General features: G+C 38.9%; 1 protein-coding gene across 1 annotated transcript in view; it reads left to right on the forward strand.

Annotated features, from left to right (window-relative positions):
* Window positions 1–21113, forward strand: part of LOC127421750 (serine/threonine-protein kinase NLK-like) — a 105978-nt gene that overhangs the window by 76598 nt on the left and 8267 nt on the right. Inside the window, exons 6-8 of the mRNA XM_051664836.1 lie at window positions 2113–2322; window positions 4315–4416; window positions 20811–20897. Coding sequence (XP_051520796.1) covers window positions 2113–2322; window positions 4315–4416; window positions 20811–20897 — 399 coding nt within the window. The remainder of the gene's footprint in view (window positions 1–2112; window positions 2323–4314; window positions 4417–20810; window positions 20898–21113) is intronic.

Consider the following 21113-nt stretch of genomic DNA (forward strand, 5'->3'; position numbering starts at 1 on the left):
TGAATTCTGTTGTTGTTTTTAAGCTTTATAACTCATTTCTTTCTTATGAGGGGCAAGACCGCTTCATATCTATCTTGCCAGGTCTACAGCTCCAGCTTGCACACACTCATACAGACACACACACACACACACACACACAATCTGTGGCTCCAGGGGTCAGGGCCCCCTTGGGATTGATTCATCTGCTCAGTTCCTGACATAAATCTTCATTTTAGATCCGAGAGAAAGAGAGAGAGAGAGAGCGCTAGCTCAGCTGCAATAGAAATAACAGGAAAGAAATCAGAGATACAGAGAAAGAAAGACATTCTGTGTGCATGTGTGTGCTGAATTTGCCAGGCAGAAAGAGAAATGTGCTTAAGGGGCAAGCGGGAATAGATCATGCTTTTGGGCAGCAGAGAGAGAGAGAGTCATTTAGCATGCACTGCTTCATTTAGTCCTTTATCCCCATTTCCGAAAAGGATGAGCGTTTCGCTCATTTTAGCTCTGACTTGGCAGACCTTATCTTAGCAATAAAACATGCAGTCTGATTAAAGAGAGAACCCAAAAATGACACATCTGTCATCGTTTACTCACCATCATTCTGTTCCAAACCTGTATGGCTCTCTTTCTTCAGTGGAACACAAAAGGAGATGTTATGCAGAATGAAAGCCACAGTCACCATTCACTTTCATTGTATTGAATAAAGATGTAATAAAAGTCAATGGTGACTGAGGCTGTCACCAGACTGTGGAACATCATGAGTGTAAGTAATTGATTGCAGAATTTATTTTTGGGTGAACTATCCTTTTAAAATTCTAGATAAACTCCTCACTTATTGATTAGTCAGATATTTGACGACTACATGACTAGTCAATCATCCTAATCCATCCCTATTTGTGAGGCTTTTGCGTATACAACTGAATTTTCATTCTTTTGTTTAGTTTGCTGGCTCTCTAGCTTGTCAAGGTGCAATTTTCCAACTCAATTGTGGTAGTGAGTGATGTCTTTCTAAAAAATACTGGAGCTCTTCATGTTGAGTAGACTATTGTTGTCCTACGCTAATTTCCCACCTCTCAAACTGCCTGTCACTCTTTCCAAAAAAAATGTTTTCTCAAGCCAGGATAGAACAGAGGATACACGTCATTTCATAGAAGTGTGTTTAAGCGGTACTTGCAAGATTTGAATTTGTCTTTACAGTAGGAGGAGTGTAAAATAAGGCCATTGGGTTGAACTGGGTGGAGCTATATGGATAAATTGCTAGTAATGCATTATGTATCCTTTGGTGTCTCAGCCTTTCTAAAAGAGGGAGGAGAGAAGAGCAGGGATATTTTTATGATTTATTTATTTCCCAAGAGCACTTTCAACTGAAGTTCAATGGAAATTGGGAAATTATGTTAACAGCGCTTTGTTTAATTGTTTGGTTAAAGGGATAGTTCACCCAAAAATGAAAATTCTCTCATCATTTACTCACCTTCATGCCATCCCAGATGTGTATGACTTTCTTTGCAGAACACAAACGAAGATGTTTAGAAGAATATATTAGCTCTGTAGGTCCTTTCAATGCAAATGAATGGTGGCCAGAACTTTGAAGCTCCAAAAATCACAAAGGCAGCATAAAATTAATCCATATGTCTTCTGAAGAAATGCAATCACTTTGGGTGAGAAACAGAACAATATTAAATCCGTTTTTACTGTAAATCTCCACTTTCACATTCTGAATGATTTTTAGTAAAAAAGGATTAAAAATATTGATCTGTTTCTCACTCACACCTATTATATTGTTTCTGAAGACATAGATTTAACCACTGGAGTAATTTGGATAACTTTAATGCTGCCTTTATCTGACTTTTGGAGCTTGAAAGCTCTGGTCAGCATTCACTTGCATTGAAAGGACCTACAGAGCTGAGATATTCTTCTAAAAATATCCGTGTGTTCTGCAAAGAAAGTCATACATACAAAACTTGGATGGCATGAGGGTGAGTGAATTAAAATTTTAATTTTTGGGTGAACTATCCCTTTAAAATGTGATTGCATCTTTCCACCTAAATTTGGTTGTGTTGCCTAATGTTTTTACACTCCATATAACAACTAATCAACCTATAAAGTGTGTAAATAATCCTAAATTCTGCACAGATTTGTGACTTTGGCTTGGCGAGAGTGGAGGAGCTGGACGAGTCACGTCACATGACCCAGGAGGTGGTGACGCAGTACTACCGAGCGCCAGAGATCCTGATGGGGAGCAGGCACTATACCAACGCCATCGACATCTGGTCTGTGGGCTGCATCTTTGCCGAGCTGCTTGGCCGACGCATCCTCTTCCAGGCCCAGAGTCCCATCCAACAGGTATTCACATGTGCTAATACACAACACCCACTTTGCTCTGGGTAGAAACAGTCCATTTCACAGTGCTAAATGTGATTTACACAAGTACAACATGTTCCTACATCAACATTGTTTGTTGTTCTTGGAACAACATTTTTATCAACCAATCATTGCCCTCTGATTTTAAGGGGTACATTTGGGGCTAGGTTTAAGGATCCTGATTGGTTGATTAACAAAGAATGTTGATCCAATGTTATGTTCTACTTGTGTAACTTAAATGGATAGTTCACCCAAAAATTTAAATTCTGTTATCATTTACTCACCCTCATGTTATTCCAAACCTGTTTGACTTGGGATGTTTGGTCCATAAGGCTGTCAGTCTATAACATTCTGCATAACATCTCCACAACAGCAGAATTTGATCAAATGAACTGATTTAGAATAATACAAGAACAATGCTTACAGTAGTTCCAATACTTGCCGTACAACATTTTTGGCAATTGTTGCATAGCCATACTAATGGGAGAGAGAGAGACAACTCTGTTGTACTGAAGCCCTAGTGTGTCCATGACCCATAGGCCCTCTGTACTCCATTGGTTTGTGTTTGCAGCAAGCAGTACCAACTCTAGCATTCTAGCATTCACATATGTATATCAGTGACTTATGATGCAATAACATTTTACGTTCAGCCACAGTAATTATGCGCAATGTGTAACGGCCAACACTTATCAGATACTGGGGACATTTGGAAGGCAGATATCACTTATAAATTAGACACTTTTATTCATCTTGGTGTATAAACAAGAGTTGTTCATACTGGTGGTCGACCACCATGGGTTTTTCAATGGTTGATGATGCTGACGGATGGATGGATGGATGGATGGATGTAGATGTATGTATTTCACATAGGTTATGAGCCCCTGCAGTGAATCAGAGGCTATAGGACTCGCTGTTCCTCTGTGTGTGTGTGTGTGTGTGTGTGTGTGTGTGTGTGTGTGTGTGTGTGTGTGTGTGTGTGTGTGTGTGTGTGTGTGTGTGTGTGTGTGTGTGTGTGTGTGTGTGTGTGTGTGTGTGTGTGTGTGTGTGTGTGTGTGTGTGTGTGTGTGTGTGTGTGTGTGTGTGCAGCCCCAAATGTGCACAGACAGCACATCGACATTCCCTTTAAGGCTCATTAAATTCTCTCCAGTAAAGAATTTGATTACTTGAATGTGGTTCTGCTCCAGTTTGTTTATGTACAGATCAGAAACATGTTTCTAGTTTTTAATTTTTCCTTTTCTTCTCATTTTTCTCTATGGTTCAGTGTTTTTATATTTATTTATTTATTTTTTAACCATAACAAAGACTTTTTGTTTATGTCTGTACATACCCACCCATTTAATTATTTATATATATGTGAATGATACTGTATATCCTTTTGAGATCATTATTATAGTGTTTGGTACATAGGATACATACAGTACAAAGGGAATTTTTGAATATTTTGTATGTACTTCAATGTTAATTGGGTATTAACATCAATATTGTATGTTAAAAGGTTAAAGGGGACAGTTAACTCAAATGTCATCGTTTACTCACCCTCATGTTGTTCTAAATCTGTATGACTTTCTTTTTTCCATGATATACAAAATGAGATGTAAGGCAGAATTTAGTTTCAGTCACTATTCAATATCTTTTTCTAAACAATGAAAGTCAATGGCTGTCTTTCTGCCTCACATCTCCTTTTGTGTTCCATGGAAGCAAGAAGGTCATACAGGTTTGGAACAGCATTAGGATGACTAAATGATGACTGAATTTTCATTTTGGGTGAACTATCCCTTTAAATGTTGTGTATGTTTAAGGTAAGAGGGACTATCAGTCTCTTTGACCAATGGAAAACGGGGTAATGTCCTGGAAACCTGTTTGAAAACATTTATTATTTTGCAGTTGCTTGTGGAACTCTCCTTATTGTTGAAAAATGCATCTCTTCTTATTAATTCAAACTCATTTGCTCATTCTTTTCTCATTGTGTAACAGCTGGACTTGATCACAGATCTGTTGGGGACGCCGTCTCTGGAGGCCATGAGGACGGCGTGTGAGGGGGCTAGAGCTCACATCCTGAGAGGCCCCCACAAACAGGTGAGTCTTCAATCAAATGATATCCCAAAACAAAAACAATCCCTAACCCAAAATATGCAAATGTTATTCAAAAACCACAGAACAAGCATCATGCAAGACAATGAGTCATTAGTGAACTATATACAAATGCTCCTATGCACTGATATCTTCGGTCCCAGGAAGCCTGATTATAAACAGGCCCTGTGGTGCTACCATGGTGACTGGCTGTTCCCGCTGAGTGACGGCACCTATTGACCGATCGTGCATCTTATTTATGGAATCGAGTCGCTCCTCCTGCCCCCAGAATGCAGAAATTTCCCATCAGCCTCTGCTGCAGGACTCCTGGTGCTCTGCTCGCTCTGGGCTGCTCTCGCTGTGCCTCCCTCCCCCAGTCTCTTCATTTCCTGCCCTCCATCTTATCCACTGAGAGTCTGATTGATTAGTTGATGAGAGCAGAGAGAGAGAGACTTATGATGGCTATTATTGGTGTATTCATGTACAGCAGTTCAGAGTGTAGGCTACTTTGTCTCTCCGTATTAAAGCAGTAATACAAAGCAGTGAAATTAACAATTAGCATTAAGGCTGATGTGTGTAATTATTTCAATGTTAAAATTCTTTCCTGAGCTTTTCTGAGCTTAATATGCAGAGACAACTATAAGAAACCCTTTGTAGGTTGATTTCTCAGAAAAGTGTAAACATTGTGGCGGCACCATTTGTTTGAGCATTCCGACCAGCCCGACACAGCAGCATTGACCCTTTTTACATGCACTTATGAAAACTGTTTATTCCAGGGTTTTTGCAGAAAGCGGCGTTCTGAAACATCATATAAACGAAAACGCAGTTTTTCTTATGCCGTGTAAGGGATTAATAGAATACGATTTAACACCTAGGTTCCTCCCGGAGAACGTTGCTTATGTGGTCATGTAAACGCATAAGTGTCATTTTAACAGGTTTTTAAAGAGTGTACATGTGCGTGGAACAGACCGGATAACAAATGTCATAGGATGGAGCCATACATTATATCAAGTCAACACAGCAGAAAGAATTCAACATTTCTGGGAGTACAGTGGGAAAAGGGAAAAATCACACACACACTGTAAACGATATCAAAATTATACACACCAATATAAAATATCAACTGCTGACCCTCACGTCTGCATATATGCGCTCAAGTGTATTGGGGGAATCCCAGCATTTGACGTAAAAGGGAAACCCCACTATTGCTGTGCAGGTCGAGATGGAAAGTTCAGGAAACAAACACAGCAACAAACCTGAAATATCTGAAAATAAAGCGAAGCAAAGGGAAATAAAATCATGAAGTCTTCCTCAGGTGCCATGTTTGTTATTTGCACAAGTGTCACAGCGAAATTGTGTTCCTGGTAAGAAAGCTTCTTACTGACTGAGCACCATGTAAACAGGAGTAAAGAGAAAGCAAACAACACAGTGCATGTAAACACGTATGCCGATTTTGAGTCTTAAGCAGCTTTCTAGCAATACATTTCTGGTGTCTATGTAAACAAGTTGACTGACTCGACCAATGGTGCGAGTTTGGGGCGGGACTATCTGTTTTTTTGACCAATGAAAGATGGGAGGAGTTTTCGGAATATTTTTGCAATTCCTTTTGATGACACTAGTAGTGCAGAAATGACACACTTGACTTTTAATATGTCTGGATTTGACAAGTTCAAATGACAAGAATTAATTTATGTAACACCAGACATAACTCTTCATGTCTGAGTGCTTTTGGTGCACATTTGATACATTTAAATGCTCATGGTTTTGAGTATGTAGAAAGCAGTTCTCTGTGTTAGTGTGAGAGTGTGTATGTGTGTGTTTGTGAGTATGTGTGATTGGTTCTGGGTGTTGGCTCTGTGGCTCTAGACAGCTACGCTGAGACTGCGATACCCTGCAGAGAACAGGAACTGCAGAGCAAGGGCTGTGGACCTCAGCTTCCTGCTTTGCATCGACCTGATGCCTGGCTGCCCACCAAGAAGCACGCCTCCTTTAGACGTGCACACACACACACACACACACACACAGATATGCAGACATGCACCAGCTAGACTAAAAAGTCTTTACCATTAAGGCCTAAGTATGAAAAGGGATGGTTAAACCAAAAATAAAAATGTTCATCAATTAGTCACCCTCATTGACATTCCAGACCTATATTACTTACTTTCTTCTATGGAACATAAAAGGAGAAATTTAGCAGAATGTCTGAACTGCTCTCTTCCATATAATGAAAGTGGATGGTGACCAGGGGCTGTCAAGCTCCCAACAGCTTGAGCATTGTATTCTAAGTCTTATGAAGCCACACAATAGCTACTAATAGGCAGCTAGATACTGGTATCGGAATCGGGTCTGATGCCGCGTTTATGTACTCGAGCTCGTAAAAATGCTCCGAAACCAAAAAACAATACCATCTGATGTACGAATGTCATTACATAAACATTCAGCACACAAATTAAAATCATGTTGTATCTTAGTAAGATTATTTAACCGCAAAAAACGCAAATTAATGAGATAAATATATAGTTTGCATGTGCTGCGCACTTCAAATATGAGCACTTGTGAATGTGTGGAGCTGGTGTTGTGCCAATGCCGACTGCACATCCCTTTTAAAGCTCCACCTTGGCTTATGCAGGGATAACACCATCATGAGCATCAAGCACTCTGTTTGTAACAGATGACAGTGAACAAATTCAGGTTGTAGTGTGAGGCACATACAGAGTACATACTTATTTAATTAAATAGCAGCCTTTTGCATTTTGATAATCTCTTAGCGACCGGTTTTTCTGTACTGAAAATCTACCGGCATAACACAAAAAAAAAAAAAAAAGCTCTGTCAAAATAAAAGCTCTATTTAAATGAAAAAAAAAAAAAAAGTATGACAGAAATACTGCATATCACTACTGTAAAGTTGTGTAATATTCACTGTATTACTACTAATAGTAATAAATCAATAGTAATTGTATTATATTTAAGGTATATCTCACATCTGTGATGCTCTGTTATGCAGCACTCCAATGCTGTATTTTGGACTGTGCTGTGAGGTTTTGTATAAAATATAAAAATATTTAAAAATATTTGATTAAAATTAAATTAATTTCAATTTTTATTTGATTAAAGTTTTAATTTATTTATTTAGACATCATTTTGGTGATAAAATTGAAATAAACTGTTGGAGTATGGAGTTCAGAAAAAAGAAAACAAACACACACAAAAAAGGTATCTGAAGTATCGGTACTCCTACTCATTCTCAAAAAATGGTAATGGGACACTTCTAAAAGACCAAAAGACTGAAATTTAAGTCATTATACACAGAAAATCTTGCTTAACAGCCATGGTTACTATTCACTTTCTTTTTTTGGAAAAACTTACAGCTTTTGCATTCTGCAAGATGTAACTCTTTTTGTGTTCCACGGAAGAAAGTCATATGGGTTTTCAAAAGTAAATGATGACAGAATTTTTATTTTTGGGTGAACTGTTCGTTTAAGAGTTACTTCGTTTCTCTGGTCACCATTCTCCACCCCATATCTCAGCCAGCTAATCACATACAAATGTTCTCTCACCAACTTATACTGACATTTGGCTGACCTTGTCACTCGATGCTGCTTCCTGTGTGTGGTCAACAGGCCCTAGAGCAGGATGTTTCAAGTAGATCAGCTGAGCTTCCCGTTACATGGAGCAGGTTTTGGAGGGGTCCCTAATGGGTCAGGAGGGTGTAGATGTGGCCACCCATCTTAATTTGTCTAAAGATGTCATCTGATCATTGCCTGATCTATGTAAAATATGCACTCAGATCGAGGATTGGCTTTGCATAGGCTATTAGATTTATAATACTCAAGCCACTTGAGACGTATGGATTACTTCTTTGCTGCCTGTGTTCTTTTTGGATTCCTTTAAGTTACATGGACAAAAACACCTCATACATCCTTCAAAATATCTTTTTGTTCCACAGAATAAAGACAGTCATATGAGTTTAAGATGGCATGAGGTTGAGTAAATGATGAGAGAATTTACATTTTTGGGTCAACTATTCCTTTAAGGAAAATTAGGAACTTAAAGCAAAGTATTTAGCTTTTTCACTGTTAAAATACTTTCTTCTATCCCAGCTTAATATGCAGCGACAACTGTAAGTAAGCCATGCATATGTTAAAACTGTAAACACTGTGTCTCTGTGGCACTATAAAATTCCAGTGTTTGTTTAGAGCGGCCCACTTGGACCCGCACCAACAATGTTACTCAACCAATGGCTTTAGTTGGGGGCGGGACTATCTGATTGTTTGAACAACAGTATACGAGGGGCGTATTCAGAAAGCTGTTTTAAAAACATTGTTTGTTTTTGCAATTCTGTTCGGTGGCACTAGTGTTGCAGAAATTTAATACTTCAGCTTTAAGAAGACCTATTTTGTTCTCTTTATGGGTAACAATGCTCTTTGTTCACCATTCCATGTAGGAAGGTTGGACAAATCAAGACACTGGAAAGTGTTTAGATGGGTGAGGTTAGCTTTACAAGATAAATCAACACTGGAGTCTTAATGACTGTGGTTAATATGGCACACAAGGCCTCCACCTCCACTTTTGAGAAGGTGAAGAGCATGACTAAAAGCACTAAAAAGAGGTTGGACTCTTAAGATCAATTTAGCTGCTTCCAAAGGGGAGCTCATTACTTCTATTAATTTTGCAATGGCTCTTACCATCACTAGAAAGAAAGGAAGCTTTTAGTCTCCTCTGTAGTGGAAGGACTTTACTTTAGCTTTCATTCATAGAGAGAGAGAGAAAGTGAGAGGTTATGGTGTATTAGTGCTTTAGAGTTTAAAATCTCAATTGTTTCTCTTAGATGACAATGGGATTTAATTGAGATCAAATGCAAACTCGGGCTTAAACAAACAGTTCACCAAAAAAGGAAAATTCTGTTGTCGTTTCTAACCTGTATGACTTTCTGTCCTATGCAGAACACAAAAGGAGATGTTTTAATGAATATCACAACCCTTCTTTTCAAATACAATGTCAGTGGAAAGTGTCTCACTTTAAAGTTTAATAAAGCATCATAACAGTAGTCCATTTGACTTGTGCGTCATATTCCAAGTTTTCTAAAGGAATACAAATAGGTTTTGGTGAGGAACACAGAGAAATGTAAATAATTTTCAGCAAAAAACTTGATGTCCGTGAACATGCAAGCCACTATGAACAAGCTTCTTATGAACACACAATGGACGTTAAGATTTTTGCTAAAACAAAAATTACTTAAATTTTGGGTTTATTTTGGGATAACGGCCAGCTGACTGTACAATTTCCCTTACTTACAACTTGGATCTCTGGAATACTCGGTCAGTCGCGCCATCCAGGGGTCTAATATTTCTGAATATTTCACCAGTCATCCGGATATTGCAAGTCATCTTTTCCACTTCTCGTATAGTTCTGCAAAGTTAGCTAATAAAATAGTTTTAACTCAAATAAATATTTTTTTATGTCCATTTATTTATTTATTGGGTAAGTAGTCTTATAATAAGCTGGATAATGAACAGTCAGACAGTCATTTTCACAATATAAACACCAACAGAACTCGATGCAACGAGGCAAACCAAAGGTTGAATTCAGCTCTTTCTGGAAACTACATGGTCTCACTTTTTTTCACATAGTAACTTAATTTCAACTCATATCGTTATTTCATGTCCATTTAATGACTTATGTGGTAAGTAGCTGTGTGATAAGTGGGATAATCTGCTGTCAGCTAGTCAAACTGGCATGGTGATCCCAACGTGGAGACTATCCCTTACTCATTTTATAAATATTATTTTTTATATAATATAATTTTACATTTTATAATTTGAGAAATGAAGTCCCCTGTATGGTGAAAGAGCAATATCTGAGCAATAAAACTGGAGCATAGTTCTGATTCACCTGAATGTGGTTACACCACTTGTCTGCTGTGTATGTAAGGGCCAGCAGGCAGTTCTTAGAAACAGATGTATGCACAGGTCCATGCTGATTTTTGTGCCTTAGCAGAGAGGCAACATGATCAGATTTCTGCCTACACACTCTCTCACAGGACACACACATGTACACACTCGGGTCAGAAAGTGATGACCCCAGTGCTGGGTGGGCTTATAGTAAGGGCTTTTAGAATGAGTAAAAGTGGTGTTGTTTAATGTCTTTAGGGGGTCTTGAATGCAGGCCATGTGCAGAGCTGCAGCAGATGTATCCCCCACGTCACCGGGTCCGTGTAGCTAGGGCTCCAACCTAAAAAAAAAATGACTACAGTTTTAGTTGCTAAATTACAGAGTTGCACATCTAAATGGTTATTCAGAAGCCAGATAGAAAGCCAAAGAAACTAACAAAAGCTGATAACTGATTCGTTTTTAAAATCAATATGTTTAAACTGTTAAACATTTTCTTAGTCTTCCCTTACTATAACAGGGCGGCCCAAACACAGAGGCAAAAATACTCTAAATTAAATGAAATACCAATTGCAGTTTATTGTGAAACCAAAATCCTAATGATTTTTAAAAATAAGTTTTGGGAAGGGGCCTGGGTAGCTCAGCGAGTGTTGACACTGACTACCACCCCTGGAGTCATGAGTTTGAATCCAGGGTGTGCTGAGTGACTCCAGCCAGGTCTCCTTAGCAACCAAAGTTGCTAGGGAGGGTGGAGTCACCTGGGGTAACCTCCTTGTGGTCGTGATTAGTGGTTCTCGCTCTCAGTGGGGTGTGTGGTAAGTTGTGCGTGGATCACGGAGAATAGCATGAGCCTCCATATGTTTTGAGTCTCCGCGGTGTCATGCACAGCGAGCCACATGATAAGATGTGCGGATTGACCATCTCGGAAGAGGAGGCAACTTGTCCTCCGCCACCCGGATTGAGGTGAGTAACTGTGCCACCATGAGGACCTAGTAAGCAGTGGGAATTGGGCATGCCAAATTGGGGAGAAAAGGAGAAATATTTAAAATAAATAAATAAGATTTAGTGGATAAAATGCATCGGGACTATTATTTTGAAATGTCTGCGCTCCCAGGTGCTCACACCTACAGATAGGTAACAATCCCTGCGTCCAAAACTGCGTACTGACACAGTATGTACTGTATTTGATAAAGGATGCACTTCTTGGCAGGTAAAAATGTATGTTCTTTTTCGGTATGCATGCGATTAGTATGAATAGATTTCAGACGTACTTCATCCGGGGATGTATTCTCCCCAATATTGGCTCGTGACCTGAATATATGACTTAATAACGACTGCAATAATAATCTGCTCTGGTTTTGTTAACCCTTTCTACTGTCCTCGGTAATTTTGGACAGATTTAATTTATTTTTATTTTATCTTAAAAAATGGTTTCCTTAAACACAGCGGTACAAGTCTTGGTGACTTTTCCTACATTTGCCATCTGAACACACACACAAAAAATTCTGAATTGATCCTATGGCTGTGTCTCGTTTGAAAGGATGCATCCTCCGGAGGTTACGTCCTTTGAAGGCTGCAGTATACCAAGTGTTCTCCTTTAAACAAGTCTCGTTTAAGCGAGACGGCTTCATAGGATGAACGGAAACGGAATGTAACATGGTTGCTATGACAGCATGCCACTCTTTAACAAGCGCGAGCGCTTTGAGTGAGAAGGGAACAAAGTCTCTTTGGAAGGGAATGTATGAGGTACATTTTAGGAGAGTTAATATGATGTAGAGACAAAAGAAAATAGATTTTACAGGTGTACTTTTAGTCTAAAATTTTATTTAAATTATATATTAGTATAATTATACATATTATATACTCTGCACCCATCTACTGTGGTACTTCAACTTGGGAATTAACATTACTTGCATTTGAACATCATATTTATGGGCAAATTGGCATTAATTTTTTTTAGACATTTCCGTTGAAGCAAAGAATCGTGGGTTGTGAGTACCCACGAAGGATACACCTCATGCATCTTCCGAATTCCCGTGAAAGAAGGTCGCATTCGAAGGCTGCATTTGAAGTGTCCTACTCGCTTTTCTGAAACGAGACAGCCTTGATGACGTATGCGGCCGACAAATGTGACCTCCGGAGGACGCAGCCTTCCAAACGAGACGTAGCCTATGAATCCAAGTGGTTTTATCAAACAGTGTTTCACCTTTTGCCTTCTCAGTCAAATTTGACTGAGCATAAGAAAAAACACTCTCTCTCTATCTCTCTCTCTCTCTCTCTCTCTCACAAACACGTACAGTTCCAAAAGAAATGCATAAGTTTAGTGTTAATACTTTTGTGAAGTTAGTTTAATTACATTTCTTTCAAAAAATAAAATACATGATTACTGTATCCGGTCAAATTTGACCGGGAATACTTAGTGTCTGCCTTTAACGAAGACTGTAGAAGGGTTAAACAAGCACCAGTTAAGCTCAATTAACAACTTTTTTAATGCGTGCTGTTTTCCCCCGGCGACACATCTAACTCACGTCAGGGGTCCAAGGAACCGGCTGAACCCTCACCGCTCTGGTTCTGGCCATGCAAGGATGCCAGTGTGTGCACATTTGAAGATTTGAAGCCGACTCCCCGAGAAGAGGTGCGCTCTGCGTTTTAAAGACAGTGGTGATGAAGCATTATTCACATCAGATGTGCTTCATCCACCACACTTAATTATGCACTTTCTCACTCTCCTGCCCAAATCCCGTTGTGAGCCTGGCTGAAGGACGGCCCTAAGAGGAGGGGCAGCGATGGCGAGAGGGAGGGGCGGGTCATTCCACCACAATATATATCACTTACAGTTTAAAAGATCCACCCTACTTGCGGTTTCTCTACCATTCTTTTAAATCCAGCATTTTGAACGTGATGTCACCTCCGCTTCCGAGGGATTATGAGATCGATAAGTGTCCAGTCGATCAGCACTTTAAAATCTCGCCGGAAATTGTAGGTCATCCAAGTATTTCTCGCTTACTGCTTAATGAATTCTGAGGATTCTGACATATTACTCCGTTGGCATACTCTTTTTGGAATACTATATAGTAGGGAAATGTGGATATTCGGACACAGAAAAAATAAGCACTCTTACAATCATTTACAATATGCTTCAATATAAACATTACAAAGTCAACATTTTCATGTAACAAAATGAGCAGTAATTCATTAAAATTAGATCTTCAGCAATGTCATTAATAATCCGCTATAATTGTTTTTTTTTACCTTGCAACGCCAGCAATCAAACATGAACTCATTAGTCAGTAAGATTATGTAAATAATATCCCAAGTTCTCCCTTCAAGTCATAATATTCATTATGCTCTACAATAATCAGTAATAGTTTTGTAACTTATTGGAATGTTTTAGAATGCCATTTATTAATTAATTTCAAGAAAACACGTTATGAATATTTATCTTCACACGAATCGGACATTATGGCTTGCATGGTAAGGTTAAAAGGCTGCAGAACACACTGGCGCATGCTCTAAAGATGTTATTCAGTAACTCATAAGATGATATCTGACGAAACCACATATGAACAGGGACTTTGATATGAACACACACAAAGTTTTCCCGACTGTCTAGACTAGATTTTAAATTAATGTCACAATTAATTGCTTTTTGTCGAATTTGCGACCATTTTAGTCACAGTCTGGAGCCCTGGTAGATTGACAATCTGCTACAAACTGAACTCCACTGCGCCTGCTAACAGATGGTTGATGTTTTATTTTCCCCTCTTGGTGCGACAATGCTGCGTAGCCACTGGTGGTTATTGAGGCAGGCACAGGGGGTTTAGCAGATTAATGATATATTCAACTGATGACTCATTGAGTGCATCAGGTACAATGAACCCAAAAACTGTAGGAAGGAACAAATGGTTAGTAGGATGCTGCTTTATAAGTCTCTAGTCAGAAATATCCTAAAAAAATGTATTATGCAAATCAGGTATAAGCGCAAACACGCCCAAAACTTTAGTGCCAAATGCAATTTTCATTGCACAATTTCCAATCTTGCGAGTCATTTCTGAGTGTGCCCAGAATGCAGTGATCTGTACAGCTTCCATATCCATGTAACAATAATGTACATTTCAATTCAAGTTTCAATTCAAAATCAGTTTACTGCCTGCTTTCCGTTGGAAGTAATAGCCCGACATTAATTGTGCCACAGTTTTGTAAATTAGGCGCAATGTTCTTCAGATGTTGTGTCGTGAGATAACTGCAATCTGTTATATTTGTTGTGCTGTGTCTTGCTTTTTTAGCACAAGAATGCATTTGGTCTGAACGGCCTTTAGCGTTGAGATATTGCAAAACAAATCTGTCGCAATTATATAGTGAATTTGCTCCTGCGTGTCCTAGGCCTCAGTAGAGAATCACCATGGCTTGAACGACTCTCTATCACAGCCTCTGAAGCCTGGCTCTCTTACCAAATACACAGACATTGTTTTGAAATTTTGGTGACACTTTCAAAGCTCCCAGTTTCCATTTTAAAAGGCCAGCCCTTAAAGTCTTCATCTTGATGTTCACATCCAAGTGGGAGGCCTTGCACACTTTATACACCCTGTCCTGTTCTTGTTCTAAAAATAGAGACGATCTGATTTGGGCTGTTTTGAAATCAGATCCATCTGGGGCTTTAGGGTTCTTCATCCTCTACATCTCAGCTCTAACACTCAGCCAGATTAGTTTGGGCATCTAAGTGCATCTGAGAGATATACCGTTCAGTCTCTTTTCCCGCTCTCAAACGAGTGCTAAGTGCTACCATTCAAACTGAAACCGGAAACAAATATGCTTTCACACAGCCTGACTGTTTAAAGAGGGGAAGAGTTACACCCCTGCCCCGCGTGAATGTTATTCTATCTCAGTGCAGCACTCTGCTTCAAAACGCCACTCTTCTCTTGGTTGTTTTCTTTCTCTTTTGCTGTCTTCCTCTCTTTCTCATACTCTCTTTTTCTCACAATATCTCTGACTCAAACACTGCTGTGTTCCTGTTTTTCTGCACCGCTAGTGCAGGAACATAGCCATGTTGTTTCTATTTGCTGTCTTCAATAGCTGTAAAAAAAAAAAAAAAAAACATACAGCAGGAGCATTGTTCACTGTGCAATGAACGCTGCTTTTTTTAACTTGCTAACTGGAAAACAAACAAACGGACAAGTCCTATCCACATGTTTGTCCTCACTTGGCCCTCTCCCAGGTGCAGTGAGGTCGGCTCTCCCTACAGTCGTGGGTCTGAAAGGCTTTGTGTTGTTTTGCTGCCATGATGATCAATGGCTTGTTTGTGATACTTGGGCGAGATTGCCCTGATCACACAGCCGCAGAGAGCAGGGGGAGATTATGAAGAGAGCGCTGGTTAAAGCTGGAGTCTGCACCTGTTGCTGAGTGTTGCTGGGGTTTTTGCTGGGCCAGACGGGCAGTCGGAGGTCACGTGGACGCTGCCTCACAGGAAGTCGAGGCTTGTTTCTCAACCTTCTAATGACTCTGTGCCAACTCCTCCTCCTCTCCATTCCCCTGTAGTTATGGCTCGGGCTTGTGTCACCAGTCAAAAAGAAGAAAAACAGAGCTGTCGTGTGGTTTTACCTCAAAGTGACAGTTTACCCCAAAATAAAATTGTGTCATCATTTACATACCTTCATGTTGTTCCAAACTTGTATGACTTTCTTTTTCTGTGAAACTCTAAAGGAGACATCAGTCACTGTTCACTTTCATTGTATCTCTTTACCATTTCTTATTTTTCAAACAGTAATTACATTGATAGACCAATGTACTGTACAGGGATTCGACATATAATGGAAACCCTGGAAGTTTAATGGAATTTGGAAATTTGGCTTGGAAAACTCATACTAATAAAACATTTAAAAAGTCATAGAGATTTCTATAGTTTATATAAATTGTTCTAGTTATCCCATCTTTGTGAGTGTAATCTCTAAGTTATTTAAAACAAAATCTTTTACCAGTTATCACGAACAACTGGAAAAGTCATGGAAATGTTTTGGTGAAAATAGGCAAATTAATCAGCCAATGTTGGGACATTTTGAAATGATTGGCACCAGTCGATACTGTAACTGTACCCACTTGACTGACTGATAAATGTAAGTACACCCCCCCACCCCCCAACCACGTGTTAGTTTAAAAAATAACAGACAGCCTTGTCAATGTATAATAAACTTTTTTTGTGTGTGAATTTTGAGTAAATATCATGTTAAATTAGTGTTTATTTCAAAAGTTTTGTGTCCCATTTGCTGTCATTAAATTTGGCATTACATTTGGCACTGGCCACCCTTCTTTCAAGATATTGGTATTGATATTGACCACTAAAATAAAACCATATTAGCTGACCATTAGTTTTTCTTTAACACCATGTCCTACATGATTTAATGATAAGCAATAAAATCTGTCAATGTATATGTGAGTTTTTGGACATTTGGTTTCTATTTCTGCGGCATTGTGCTGAGTAGCCCCACTTGCAGCTAAATCTCATTTGTCCAAAATACCACACCACATAACTGTATATTAAATACCAAGAATATTCTGATTAGCTGTTATTGTGTCACATTGCACAGCTTTTTTGCATTTGCATGCACAGACAAATATTTGTTACTAGAAACTTGCTGCATTGAACATGGTTAGTGTGAGAGAAGTGCAATTTGAGAAACACTTCTTAAGTCCAACTTACAATACCTGTCATATTATAAACTGAGCTCAAACTACTAATATTGGCTAACTCTTGTTGAGTCAAATTTCTTCAATTTGGGACTTCCTTGGTTCACTGTGCAATGTTTAAACTTGTAATCAGACTTGCACCACTAGCCTATCCAGGGTTAGAACTAGCAAATTTGCTCAATCCATTACTCCCTCTGTCAGAAATGTGAGGGCGGAATGTTTTTGAGCTGCCTGCATGCCAAAGATGACTGAAAGTCTGCGCTGACGATGTTATATGTCTACCCTCCTGATTCATCATTTGTCTAATTGAGCTTAGAATCATGAGACAGGGAGAGGCCCTCTCCCTCCCTTAACTCTCTGAGGCCACATTCCCCTTTTAATCCTTAACTAATAACGCCTAATACTACTGTACACAAGCACACCACCACAGGGGACATGAGCACACATACACAATCAGATAAATAGTTTACACACACCCCACTACTGCACCCTGCCAACTACTCACCAAAAATTCTAATGTGCCCAAGATGCATCCTTAACCACATACTCTCAAACTTTGCAAGACAACTACATTTGCACATCACAAAGACGTCTCTAAACTCTTTGACTCATAATCATACAGGTATTGGCAGAATTCAGCAGGCTAGTATGATTTGCACATCCTCACTGCTTGCATGTTTTATATATATATTTTGTCTAATTTGAAGATGATTTCAACTATCAATACATTTGTCAGAATGGCCCAGTGGTTGGTTCTCATTAATTCTCCTTAATTGGTTTTCATTATTATTTTATGTGTTTTATGCTTTTTATTTTCTTCATTTTTTTGTTTATTTTATATATGGGAAAGCACATTTTATGTTTTCTGTAGAGCACTTTGTAAACACTGTTTTCAAAGATGCTTTATAAAGCTTTACTTACTATTTATACTTTCTGATAAATTTAGCCATGGTGCTCTGTGGGAGGCGTGAGGTCGAATTCAGCTCATGTCACTTCTCGATCCGCTTCCCCCCTATTCTATATAATTTCTTGTTCTCTGTATACTCTTCTATAAAAAGACATCCATATATTTTCCTTCACAATCAGCACACGAGATTAGAAATTAGTGAGTGGTGCTTGTCTGTGCAAATCTAGCCACCGCTATGTATTTGCTAGGATGTTTTGTGTGTGTTGATTGCCTTGCAGTGCTTGACTTAGGTGTTCTAAGTATTTTTAATGTGTTGCTTTGCTAGGGTGTTCTGAGTGTTTTAAGCGCATTGCTATGCTTCGCTATGGTGTTCCGAGTGTTTTAAGTGCATTGCTATGCTTTGCTTGGGTGTCCTGAGTGTTTTTAGCATGTTGCTATACTTTGCTAAGGGTGTTCTCAGTGTTTTAAGCGCATTGCTATGCTTTGCTAGGGTGTTTTGAGTGTTCTTAGCATGTTGCTATACTTCGCTAGGGTGTCCTGCATGTTTTTAGCGTGATGCTATGCTTTGCTATGGTGTTCTGAGTGTTTTTAGCTTGTTGCTATGCCTTCCTATGGTGTTCTGAGTGTTGTTATGCTTTGCTAGGGTGCTCTGGGTGTCATTCATGTCCGTATCTAGGGTTGCTACTTTTGGGGTGGGGGGTATATCATGGCCCATTACCACATACTCCACAGTTTCTGCAATAAATGTGTTTGTATTTCATTTTTTTAATGTGAGTTATTAATAATAAAAACTGTATATCCTTTCTTATATGCTAAAATGAGAACTTTCCTGACCTATGACTTATTAAAAAACATTTTTATATATAAATTATATGAGTAGGAGTCCCCAAGCCACTGGGGGTTGTCAGGAAGGTCATCCAGCGTAAAAAAAAAAAAAAAAAAAAAAAAAAAAAAAAAAAAAATGCGGATCACGGATGGTCCGCTGTGGCGACCCCTAATGGGAGCAGCCGAAAGAAGATATATAATTTGTTCGATTATTTATCTTCTTTATCTTATTTATGTATACATTTTGTTTGGTTTATAAGTATTTTACTTATTTATCTTTTCTGTAATTTTTTTCCTTCACCTGTACTTCTGGTCTTTATGACTTGTATTCATACATTGTTGTAATTTTGTACATCTTATTGAACACAGTTTTAGCACAATATGTGGACTTTTCAGACGGTTCCTTACCCAACCAATGCTAAATTTCCAACTTACATCAATGTTAAATTAGAGATCAGGAACGATTTCACCGTGACGCCATCTGACCAGGCTTAAATACGGGACAAATCATGTTCGATACGGGACACATCATTTCATCTTTAAATACGGGATGATCCTGTATTTTACAGGATGGGTGGCAACCCTGTCCATATCACAAAAAGTGCAGTACAAGTTATGTGCATAAGTTTAGGCTAAAACTTAGGATTTGGTGTGTGTTCATGGGCCTAATCATAATTATGAGCAATAGGAGCCTAATAGTGATGATTTCCTTATAAAGCACCATTATTATAAAAAAAATTGAGAACATGTTATGAATGCTTCTGTCTACATAATAGCATCACTCTTTTACCGATCACTCCCATCTTGTGTCTGGTAGCTTGTCTAGTATATCTGAAGTTTATGACTTCATTTCACTGAGCACTTAGTGCCACATTTGTTCATTTCCCATCTTCTTCCTCAATCTCTTGCCCTCACCTCCATCATCTGTACACTCAACCCTGACAATACATCATACCATTTGAAAGAAGGTGAATCACCAGCCAGGGTTCTCATCTGTTCTCTGCTGAAAGAACCTAACCAGGGAAAACATGCAATTACTGGCGGGTTTTAAACTCTTTGGCGAGTTGGCTGGGGGGCTTGGAATGGGGGGGAAGGTGGGCAGAGGAGATAATTAGACACAGTTAAAAATAACCCAGCTCATTGTCTCCGCTGTCCCATATCCTCAGATAAGTGTGTGGCTATTGCAGAGTGGATCATGTGCTGCTGTTAGGAATGTCCTGCATACTTGAGATGATTGCGTGCAGCTGATCAGTCACTGGGGTTGCTGCTGATCACATGACATGCTTAGAGGAAGCTGCTTGTATGTTTTGACTGTTTCTCAGAACAGAAAAGCAATGTTTAGAGGTGACTGTTTCGAAGTCAGGTTCATTAAGTGCGTTTACATTTATGATCACTAATTAAGCTTAATAACGTGGCAATGTATAAGGTAAAGTTCATAAGCAGTCATTTTATTGGTTAAATGCCTTAAACAGTTTTAGCAAACCAGATTGGAGCACATATATTTTTGCTTATCACCACTATTTCGCTGTGTATGTAAACACCTTTATGGGCATTCTAGTGGGTTATTCAGTGTGTGTGTGTGTGTGTGTGTGTGTGTGTGTGTGTGTGTGTCTCGTGCTTATGTGTATGTATAGTTTACTTTTTGATGTCAAAACCGAATAAACAGATTATTTTAAAATTTCATGTAAAAAAATGTTTATGTTGTCAAGTTTTTGTAATGTGCTTTTAATAGTTATCACCATTTTTGTTGTATTTGTAAAGACATTCAGTCCCACACTTAGCTCTACTTTAATTTTCACAAACAACAATACACAATGAATGATATACAGTATGCAACATCCTATCATCTTGAATCAGTGTTCAGAACTGAATTGTCCACAGTCATGCATGTGTGCAAGGGATTAAATTTTTTGGAGTGATAATGTTTGCGTTTAAATTTAGAGTCATGGTCATGTATAACTGGTGCAATCTGAAAGTATATTTTTTTCCTGCGTACACTATAGTCTCTTATATTTCTAAATGTGAATGTATAGGGCCAATGCAAGGGACAAGATATGCAGAGACTTAACAACTGATCGTGTCATTTCCTGTCTCTGCAGCCCTCACTTCCTGTCCTGTATACCCTGTCCAGTCAAGCAACCCATGAGGCTGTTCACCTCCTCTGCAGGATGCTGGTCTTTGACCCAGTGAGTGTTCTAGATGCTCTTTCTTCTATCTTGCCATCAAAAGCTGGAACATGGTAAACATTGCACACTAAAATAGATAGTCCAGTGCTCATGGCACGGGACACTAAAAAAAAAAAAAACAGCAAGATGCGAAACAAAAGGCAAAGATGACCATCTGACGATTATCTACCTACACCAGCAATTAAAAAATAGTGCAGATGCAATGCATGAATACGT

The sequence above is a fragment of the Myxocyprinus asiaticus genome, chromosome 31 (genome assembly GCF_019703515.2).
Source record: "Myxocyprinus asiaticus isolate MX2 ecotype Aquarium Trade chromosome 31, UBuf_Myxa_2, whole genome shotgun sequence".
Classification (NCBI taxonomy): Eukaryota; Metazoa; Chordata; class Actinopteri; order Cypriniformes; family Catostomidae; genus Myxocyprinus; species Myxocyprinus asiaticus.